General features: G+C 39.7%; 1 protein-coding gene across 1 annotated transcript in view; it reads left to right on the forward strand.

Annotated features, from left to right (window-relative positions):
• Positions 1 to 10,661, forward strand: part of TIGAR (TP53 induced glycolysis regulatory phosphatase) — a 25,471-nt gene extending 14,810 nt beyond the window's left edge. Inside the window, exons 4-6 of the mRNA XM_003988284.6 lie at positions 4,435 to 4,512; positions 7,639 to 7,749; positions 8,602 to 10,661. Coding sequence (XP_003988333.3) covers positions 4,435 to 4,512; positions 7,639 to 7,749; positions 8,602 to 9,033 — 621 coding nt within the window. The 3' untranslated portion in view covers positions 9,034 to 10,661. The remainder of the gene's footprint in view (positions 1 to 4,434; positions 4,513 to 7,638; positions 7,750 to 8,601) is intronic.
• Positions 10,662 to 10,926: the final 265 nt, after the last annotated feature.

Genomic DNA, 10,926 nt, shown 5'->3' on the forward strand with positions numbered 1-10,926 from the left:
TATTGCCTCACTTTCAGTGTGCATGTGTCTTTAGGTCTGAAAGGAGTCAGACCTCCATTATGCTTGATGACCATTAATGAGACCATTATGCTTGATTGTGTCCCTGAGTTCCCTAAATCTATTCTCATTTTGCATAATTTTTTTTATCTTTCACCTACTCAGGTTGATTATTTTCCATTACTCTGTCTTCAGGTCACTGATTTGTTCTTCTGCTTCCTCTAGCCTATTTATTCCATCTAGTGTATTTTAAATTTCATTTCTTGTGTTCTTCATCTTGGATTGGTTCTTTTTTATCTCTGTGTTAAGGGTCTCATTGATGTCCTCCACTCTTTTCTCAAGTTCAGTGAGTATCTTTATGAGCATTATTTTAAATTCTCTACCAGGCATATTACTTATCTCCATTTTGTTTTGATCTCTCGCTGTGATTATGTCCTGTTCTTTCATTTGGGACATATTTCTCTGACTCTTCATTTGTGTGTAACTCGTGTCTGTTTCTGTGTATTAGGAAAGTCAGCTGTGTCTCCTGCTCTCGAAGGTAGTGGCCTTGTGAAGAAGAGGTATTGTAGTGCCCTGCAGTGCAGCGTCCCCTGTTTACTAGAACCTGACACTGCAGGGATGTCTACTATGTGTGCTATGTGCACCTGGCTGTTATGGCTGAGCCAGTCCAGTCATCTGCAGAGGTTCTCTTTGTCTGTTGTGGGCAGGGTTTGGTCGGTCCCTTTATTGCTAGTGGGCCAGTTTGGGGCTGCCTTGGGCCTGAGTTGAGTCAGACCAGGCATTTTCCAGAGGTGTGGTAGCACCAAACTGCAGGGCACTTTCCCTGTGTTGTCCCCTGAGAAGCTTTTATTGGTGGACAGGACCTGCGGTCAGACTAGTTGTCTGCCTCCAGCCCACTGCTAGGGCCCAGTCTGGTGGGGGGGGTGGGGGGGCGTGGGGGTGGTGGTGCTGGTGGTATTTTCTCTCTCCCTAGGGCCAGAGTCACTTTGGAGTGGTGCTGGCCACTGTAGGAGCTACTTGCACACTGCCAGGCTTGTGGCAGTGCCCTGGATGGGCTCGGGCCAGGAGTGTATTGGAGGGGGTGAATCTGCAAGGTGCTGGGGGGTGGGTGGCAGTGTTAGCAAGTTAGATAGTGAATGTCTGCCACACTGGTTCTCACAGCTGGCCATGTGTGTACTCTGTGGGGCAGGGGAGGGAAATGTCGCATGCCAGCTTCTTTCTTCCTGGGGGAGTGTCCCTGTGACTGCTGCGCCTCTGGACACGTTCTGAGATTAGTAAATAACTTTCTCTCCTGTATACCCCAGGCAGTTTTCAAACTGCTGCTTCTATGCTGTATCTTGGGCTGTTGGTTGTGCTGTCTCTTTAAGAGCTTGGGCTCTACGTCCTCTGTCCTCCAGGCTCTCCCAGAGCCACACCCCCTGGTTTTTAAAATTCCAAGTTTTAAGTCCGGCTGATTCTAAGAACTCAGAAAATTCAACCCCTCTAGTTTTCAAAGCCAAATGTAATGGGGATTTGTCTTCCCCACATGGGCTTACTGTTGTGTGTTTCTCTTCCTTTTCCAGTCCTTCCGCTCCCTCCCTCCTGCGCATGGCTGGCCCATGGGTCTGTTTAATTCCCCATTGTGTCTTTGCCCTTCCTACCCTCTTCATTGTGGCCTCTTATCTACCTTTACTTGTGGCATTTGTTCTGCCAGTCTTTGGGTCATTTTCTGGGTTATTTATACTGATGTGAATGTTATCTAGTAGTACTCCTGGGAGGAAGTGAATTTAGGGTCCTCCTCCTCCATCATCTTCCCTGGAAGTCAGAATTTTTTTTTGTCAATTGGGTTTTGACAGAGGTGCCAAGGTAATATAGCACTAGACAGGGATTCTTTTCAATAAAAGCTGCTGAAACAACGGACTGTCCATATAGAAAAACATGACCTTTGACCTTTACTGCATATAACACACAAAAGTTAACTTACACTTGATCTCAGCACAAATCTAAAAGCTAAATCTATATATCTTCTATAAGAAAACACAAGAGAAAAATCTTTATAAAGGTTCTTAGTGCAAGGATCTTACTTTATATGTAATATATATGTATCTGACAAATCTATCTATCTAGATAAATACGTATATAGCCATATTTATAAATTTTTTTCAGCTTAGTAATTAGAATAACACTTTAAAATGAGCAAAAGATTTGAATTTGACCAGGCACTTCACAAAGAAGAGAATATGGAAGGTCAATAAGCAGATTGAAAGATGTGTAGCATAATTGATCTTGACAGAAATGCAAATTAAAACCATAGTGAGATTCTATTACATGAACATTTGAAAATGCACAAGAATGTGGAACAACTAGGACTCCTACTTTGCTCGTGAGAATGTAAAGTGGAACAACTACTTTGGAAAACAGTGAAACTTTAGTATACACTAATCATATGATCCAGCAATCTCGGTCCTAAGAATTTATCCAAGAGAAATAACATATGTTTACACAAAGACTTGTACACATAATTAACAGCTTTGTTCATAATAGCTTTGTTCATTTGAACAGCTTCTGTTCAAAGAGCAGAATCACCTGTGTTCATCAGTAGGTGAATGGATAAATGAGCTGTGATACATTCATGCTGTGGAATACAACTCAGCAACAACGTGAGGAGGAGTGGAGGAGTCTCAAAAACATGGAGGAGTCTCAAAAACATGCTGAACAAAAGAAGCCAGGCACAGAGAGTACATATTGTATGGTTCCGTTTATATGAGACTCCAGAAAGGATAAATTTAATCTTCAGTTATGTAGAGCAGGTCCATGGTTGTCAGGGGCCAGGAGTGAGAGGGATTGACTAGAAAGGACACAAAGGAATCTTTTAGAGTGATAGAATTCTTCCATGTCTTGATTTTGGTGGTATGTAGATAGTCGTATACATTTTTCGAAACTCAATGAACTGTACACTTAGCAATAGGTATGTTTTTTTGTTGTAAATTATACCTCAATGAAATTGATTTAAAAACACAGAACAAGTTGATAAACCAAAAATGAAAACCTCAGTGGATTTACTAAATTACAGATTAAACATAGTTGAAATGATCATTAGCTCATAGGTAAATGTAAAATAATAACTGAAATGTAGCACAATGTGATAAATAGATTAAACATTTGAGAGTTTAAAAAAAATGAAGAACATGATATGAAGTCTGGTGTCTTTCAGAAGATGTTAGAATGAAAAAGGGGTCAAAGAAGTCACAGTTGATAATTTTACAGAACTTTTGAAAGATAACACATTATCAGATCTAAAAAGTGTGACAAATCCCAGTGGAGATAAATAAAAAGAAACCCATATCTACACTTACAATAACAAAATTGCAAAGTCCAAAAATTAAGGACAAACGTCATCCACTAATGTCCAGTATTAGACTATCAACAAATTTGTCAGTATCAGTAATAATTTTTTTTAATGCACTGAAGAGATAATAAAGACTAACCTAGAGTTTTATACCCAGGAAAACATTTTCTAGGGTGTAGGTGAAATGAACACATTTCAGACAAACAGGCTGTAAAGGAACTTTCAAAGGATAATTGAAGAAGGACGATAATTCCAGAAGGGAAGTCTGAGTTTCAGAAAAGATGGGTGAGCAAAGATATTGGTAAAAGTAAGGGTAAATGTAAACAAATAGTGACAATATAGAACCATAATGATGATAATGTTTAATTTGTGGGGAGAGGGTTAAAAAACAAGTCAGATTGTGGACTTAAATTATTTCTAGTTTTGCAAATACAGTGTTTCTTGTTAATCAAAAATAACCAGGCACACCAGGAGAGAAGGAAACATGAACAGAAATGAGCCCAAACAAAAGATGACAGAAACAAGCCTCAGGATTTATTTGATAGCTGGTTACCAGACACGGACTTTAAAATAACTATTGAATGCACAGATTAAAAAATGACATATGGAATTACAACAGAGAACTGGAAATTATGCACAAGAGCTAAGTGTGAATTCTAGAACTGAAAATATAACTGAAATTAAGACTCAATAGATGGGTTTCACAGCAATGTAGCAACACCTGAATGGAGAATTAATGAACTGGAACCTTTTCTGTAAAGGGCCAAATAGTAAGTTTTTTTAAGTTTTATGGGCCGTATGGTCTCTGTCACAACTGTTCAACTCTGCTGTTGTACTGTGAAAGCAGCCACAAACAATACATAAATAGCTGTGTTCTAATAAATCTTCATTTATGACAACAAGCCGTGGTCTAGATTTGGGCTCTAATTTGCTGACCTGCAAACTAGAAGATCGGTCACAAGGAAATACCCAGATCTGTGTGAAGAGAGGCAACTTTCACAAAGGAAAATTATTTCTAGTTCTTTTTTTATATACTATGATGTATTTTGACATTTTGGCTAGAATGACTCTTTTTGTGAGAAAAGAAACCATTGTCTTTCCATTTTCAGACTGTGCATGGGATATTGGAGAAGAGCAAAGTTTGCAAAGATATGACAGTAAAGTATGATTCAAGGCTTCGAGAAAGAGTAAGTAACGTACTTACATATTGTTCTTCACAATAAGTCATCAGTAAACCAGCTCAGTTTTATCAGATGCATTCCTGATAGGGATGTGGAATCAGCTAACATGTTAAGAACCTGCTATGTGTCAGTGGCTGTTACGGATTCTCACTGATAGTATCATATTTAATTATTAAATTCCCAAATTATAAAAGCAAGGTCTCCTCATAAGAACTAATACAGAAGAGTGTGAGGTAAAGTGCAAAGTTCCCTTTTTGGCCTCCCCATCCTACTTCCCAATTTTAAGCTTGAATAGACTGTCTTATGTCCATTTTATATACCAGAAATGAAACTTGCTGAGATAGTGACTTAGCTAAAGCCACATCTCAATTTCAGATCTGAGCTTGTCCTCCCAGAGCAGTAATTTTGCTCTTCACTATGGGCCCATGAGCTGGCTAATGTCCCCGTCAGCCCTGTGATTTCTTTTGTACCTGGTTAGATGTGTCGATGGCTAGGGCATCTTTGAGAATTGCTTTTCATAATTTGCCTGTGTTCTCTGTTTTTGTCCAAAATACATACCAGAGTTCCCGCAGAGGTGATGCTTGGAAAGGCTCACTCTGTGCCTGAGAACTAGTGCTCCAGTGTTAATACAAGCATTACAAGTTCAGTGGAACACTGGACGAGGCCTGCGATCGCACAGTAGAGAGACGGTCTCCTTGTCCGGGCCATTCTTCTGTGTGCCCTCTCCCAGAATCACTGCATCCTTTCCTGTGATTTCAGTTGATTTCCAAATATATATTTTTAGCTTAGATCTCTTGCCTGAGCTCACATATCAAACTGCCTCCTTTTGATGTCTCTGTGTGTGCCCCACATCTACTTCTAGCTCAGTGGAGCACACCGTCTTTTCTCCACGTAGCTCCTGCTTTACCCAGTCACTCAAACTACGCATTCTTGACTTCCTTGCTTCCCACTTGCACGTCCTACCATCATCTTGTCAATTTGGCCACTGTGTAGTAGTTCTTGAATTGTTCATCCCTCTGCAAACCCACTGCTGCCATCCTACTGTATTCAGTGTCCCCTGTCACCTGGATCACCTGGAACAGTGGTTCTCCTGTCTTCTGCCTTGCTCTCGCTTTCTGATCTAATCTCCACACTGCAGCCAGAGTAATCTTTGGAAAACTTGGTTGCTGCATTCCTGTATAGAACAATTCACTGTTTCTCTTTTACCTTCGGAGCCCATCCAAGCTCCAGCCTGGCTGTCAGCATAGTGTAGGATATGATCTGTTTTCTCCATCTGCCTTCTCCTTCCTTGTGCTTACTGCCCAGCCTTAGTAGTATTAGTGAGCATTTGCACAGTGCCCACCACACTCTGGCAAGGGTCTCAGAACTGCAGGTTTGTTAATCTTCACAATACCCCTAAGATTTAAAACCTCATTTTTACAGTTGCAGAAACCAAGGCACACAGAGGTCAAGTCCATGGTCATAGAGCTAATGATTTTTAATGTTCTCCTTTATAAAAGAGGTTGTTCCAGTTATAATTAAAGATGTAAGAATTGAACTTGAGTGGCACCTGGGTGGCTTAGTCAGTTAAGCGTCTGACTGTTGATTTTGGCTCGGGTCATGATCTCATGGTTCATGAGTTCGAGCCCCGCATTGGGCTCTGTACTGGCAGTGCAGAGCCTGCTTGGGATTCTCTCTCCCTCTCTCTCTCTGCCCCTCCCCTGCTTGTACTCTCTCTCTCTCTCAAAATAAATAAATACACTTAAAGAAAAAGAATTTGAGCTTAAGAATTGGAAGAGCACCTGACAAATGTTGCATACGCTCCTATAAATAACATTTAATTAATTGTTGGACTTCTGTCTGGTGGTGGTAGAATTTTGAGGCATCATCAGTATAAACCATAAATAATGATTTATCTTTAAATATTTTATTCTGTAAGCAATCTGTTATCATTGTGGGGAACTAAAGGTGAGAATAGTTTGGGAAAAAATACAGCTAAAATTTCTACCATGCCAAATATGGTGAACATTTTGGTATGTGTGCTCTTGGCTTTTTTCATGTTTGTCAGTCTGTCTGTCTATCTGTCTGGTTGTGTATGTATTTTCCTAAGTGTACCACTTCTATATGTTGGTTTTTAACCGGATTTTCTCCCTGTGTTAATCAGTGCCCAAACACGCATATGGATACGACCGCCTGATTAGTGACTGTATTATTCCCGTAAATGGATATTGCTTGGCTGCCACTACTGGTGCACACCTAGGTTGTGACTCGATTTTCCACTGGTGTAAATAATGTTAAAATAAACATCTTTTTGTAGTTGATTCTTTATACACATGCCTAATAGATTTCCTACAGATGAAATTGTTGAGGGTGTACTTTTTGAAAAGCCTATTACACACACTGCTGAATTTCCTTCCAGAAAAGCTGTGCCAGTTTGTACTTCCACGAATGATGAGGGAGAGTTTTCCCTCACATAAACAGTAGCTATTGGTAGTCTGTTTGGTCTTCCAATTTAATAGCTTCTGAAAGGTACCATTTTAATCTTCACATTATGGATTCCTGAGGAGTTTCTTGGCCGTTTGTATTTCGTTTGTGACTTCTGTGTCCTTTGCTATGGCTCATTCTTTATGAATCTAAAAAGTTAATGACCTTTGAAATCACACAGATCGGGGTTTGAATTTCAAATTTGCTGATTATTAGATATAGGAATATAGGCTAGTTGCTTAAGCTCTCTGAAATTCTGCTCTTCCATTCATAAATATGGTGATGAAAATGCCCATCTCAGAGTGCTATTATTAGGACCAGATGAGATGGCATGCGAGGTGGCTGACTTGGTTGCTGCATACATTAGTCTCCGGTCCTGGAATCTGTGCAGATCTATTTGTCCAATAAAGCCACACTGTCTAGTTGAGTGTGTTGTTCCCTATAACGCATCTAGACACAGTGTCTAGTTCAAGGTGTCAACTGTATTTTCTAGGGTTCACGGCCCTCTACTGAGTATATTCTCATTATTGGTTTAAAAGATAGAATGAAGTCAGTGAAAGGAAGCCAGGCTTCTTGCCAGAATGATTATTCCAAGTTTGTCATAAGCATGTATTTACTTGTTGTATTGCAAATTGATTTGAGGCACTTTTGTCTGTTGGACCATTGCAGAAATACGGGGTTGCAGAAGGCAGGGCACTAAGTGAGCTAAGGGCGATGGCCAAAGCAGCTGGGGAAGAATGCCCTGTGTTCACACCACCTGGAGGAGAGACATTAGACCAGGTACGTAGCCCTGGGGCAGGTTGTCACGTGCATGAACCTCCCAAGGTCAGAGTACCTAATACTGAGTTTGTTTTATAAATGAGATGTTTCTAAATCTCAGCTGAGTGGTTTGAAAGTTGTTTGGTTCATAAACCAATTCTATATGGTGTGTTTATTTTTCCTTTTTAAGCTGTCTTTCTTATTTATTAAGTTGGCAGTCATTGCCAATAATGGATTTAAAGGATGTGTGTTAAGGTGATACTTGAAGAAAACTCTTTGAATATGAAGCAGTAACTCCCGCAGTGGTACTAGCAGGAAGGAGGTGAGTGCAGTGCCGTTCAGTGAGAGCGGCAGGCAAAGTAATTGGGGTCTCAAAATCTTCAGTGCTCCCTAAGTGACATCATCACTGTGCTTGAATTTCTTTGAAGTGTCCTGCTTTTAAACTGCAATATTGGTGATCCCCACCCCCCCACCACCATTTTTTATTTTCATAATTTTCTCCTAAAGACTTTCTGTTTCGTAAAGGCAAGAAGAGCTTTTGTCCTTGTCGTGGTTGCTCTAGGTGCCCTTTCCTAGGCACACTCTTTTATGGGCTTCTTTTTACTTGTAAATTTCCCTAATTAGATTGTAAGTGCTCTCTCTGAAGGAAAGAATTAGAAATGGTATTTTACTCATCTTTGCCCCTAGATGTGCTTCCATAGTTCGAGAAATACCTGGGCATTTACTGCTGATTGAATGCATAGAAACAATTTCATCTGCTTATGTAGTACTTACATTGACATATTAGAAAATCCAGTCAGTTATGTTTTATGTGTATGTTTTAGACTATCATTAGTGGCACTTTATTTTAATTTGTATTTTCTTTTCTTGTAGGTAAAAATGCGTGGAAAAGACTTTTTTGATATTCTTTGTCAGCTGATTCTGCAGGAGGCAGGTGAAAATGAACAGTTTTCCCGAGGAGCTCCAAGCAACTGTCTGGAAACTTCTCTGGCAGAGATATTTCCCTTAGGAAAAAACTGTCCCTCTGAATCTAATTCAGACAGCAGTGCTCCAGGATTAGTCGCCAGTGTCTTAGTTGTGAGTCATGGCGCTTACATGAAAAGCCTGTTTAATTATTTTCTGACTGACCTTAAGTGTTCCTTACCCACAAGTCTGAACAAATCCGAATTTATGTCAGTCAGTCCCAATACAGGGATTAGTCTCTTTATCATAAACTTTGAGAAGGGACAAGAAGGGAAGCCAACAGTTCAGTGTGTTTGCATGTACCTACAGGATCATCTCAGTGGAATGACTGAAACTTGCTAAATTTAAGTCTACATCAAAATCTAGCAGTTTTGAACCTCTGAGGGAGTGCCTTTGGCTTTATTTCCATCCTCTGCTAGTGCTGATTTGGAAACCGTTAAAAAGCTATGACAGCAGGTTATGAAGTTTGACTGGAATCGTGGCCACAGAGAACACTAAGGGAAGAAACCATTTAGGACTGGCTTATTTTGTCTTGAGTACAGTCGTCATTTTCCAAAGTAATTTTACCACCCTGTTCAGTTACGTCTCTGGATTGTTTATGGATCAACCAATTCGGTATTGCAAATTGAGGTATTAATGACCTTGTTACTATGGTTTTTTGTTTTTGTTTTATGTTGATTTTTTTGATATCTGAAAAAATCTAGCCTGTTTTGTTGGCTCTTGGTAAGATACTGTATGTTTTTTACTATCTCGTTCAGTGCTTGAAAGAAGGAACTATTTATAATTCCCACTGCATATTTATAGTGAGAACACACTGTATTTTAAGTCTTTAAATTAAAAATTCTTAACCACCCTCAGTTTATATAAAGCAGAATGACACTAAAATTTTTAATCTAGAAATCAGCTGTTGGAATTTTTTACCCTGGAGGGTATGAAACGCAGATGAATAAAGATTATGATTGCAGATTGGTCTGGTGAGGAAGAATTTAAAACATCATTTGACTAAGACACATTAAAGAAGGAATCTGAGCAAAAGAAGATAGAAGAACAGCCTTTTCTTATCTAACTTACAGGCTGAAGAATTTAGTTTGAGGAAGGCTCTGAAGAACGTACATGGTTACTAGTGTAGTACACAGTAACCTCAGAAGGAAAAGACTCTTCCTTGGAAAGAATGTTGCTCTTGCTCTGATAACCACAATTGTGGGTTTTTGTGGAAGGCACAGTTGCCTCTTTTTTCCACCAGATGGCACTGGAGAAGCGGGAGTTTATTTAACTGAATTTTGTACATAAGATTGGCCCCTCAAAAGTCCTTACCTAAATTGAAGTGTTTTACACTTTTTTTTTTTAAGTTATCATGCTCATGAATGCTGTGAGTCTAAACTTACAAGAGTATTAATAGTCAAGTTTGTCAGTTAAGGCTAAAATCACATATAGTCAAAATTCACCTTGGACAGCACTTAAGTCTCTCGTCAAGATCCAGTGTTACAGTGTTCTCAGCATGCCCACCCCTGCCCCTTGCCTGCAGAGAGCATGTGGTTGAGCACTAGAGGGAGTACTCCACAAGGGAAAACTTGGGAAGGGAATTAAAAAGGACGAGCAATAGTAAATGTCCACATTCTCACCATCCAGAAGTAGTAACTACCCTCTTCTTCCGTTTTTTTTAAAGAAGTAACGCACTGAGATGTAAGTGAAATACTTCAACCAGTTCCCTCAGTGCCCCCTTGTACCTTGCAGAGGCCACCACCGCAACGCGACTGTGTATGTGCATCCATTCTTTACATTTTTACCCACGATCGTAAGGAAATGGTGTTGCCTCAGAGTTTTTTAAAATGTACATAAATGTCACCAGTCTGTATTCTGTATTTTCACTTACTATATCATGGGGTTCTATCTATGTTGGTATGTATGGATCCACTTATTATCACTGTATTCTATTAAATAAATGTGGCACATGCTCATTTTGCCTCCTACGAGTGGACATTTGGGTGTGTTCACTATGTCCTTCTAGAAACAGCCTTCTGCATCTCTCTTTGCACTGTGTCATAAAAAACGGTGCGTCTCCAATTTGACAAGAGTCAAATGGGTTTTCACAATGGCTGTCCTGATTTTCAGTCTTACTGGCAATACTCGAAAGTTCCTATTTTCCTCATTTCTGTTAGCACTTGATACTGTCTAGTGAAATCCTGTGACTCTGATGAGTGAAGAGTATAATGTCACTGTTTTAATGAGCTTTTG

This window comes from Felis catus, chromosome B4 (assembly GCF_018350175.1).
Source record: "Felis catus isolate Fca126 chromosome B4, F.catus_Fca126_mat1.0, whole genome shotgun sequence".
Classification (NCBI taxonomy): Eukaryota; Metazoa; Chordata; class Mammalia; order Carnivora; family Felidae; genus Felis; species Felis catus.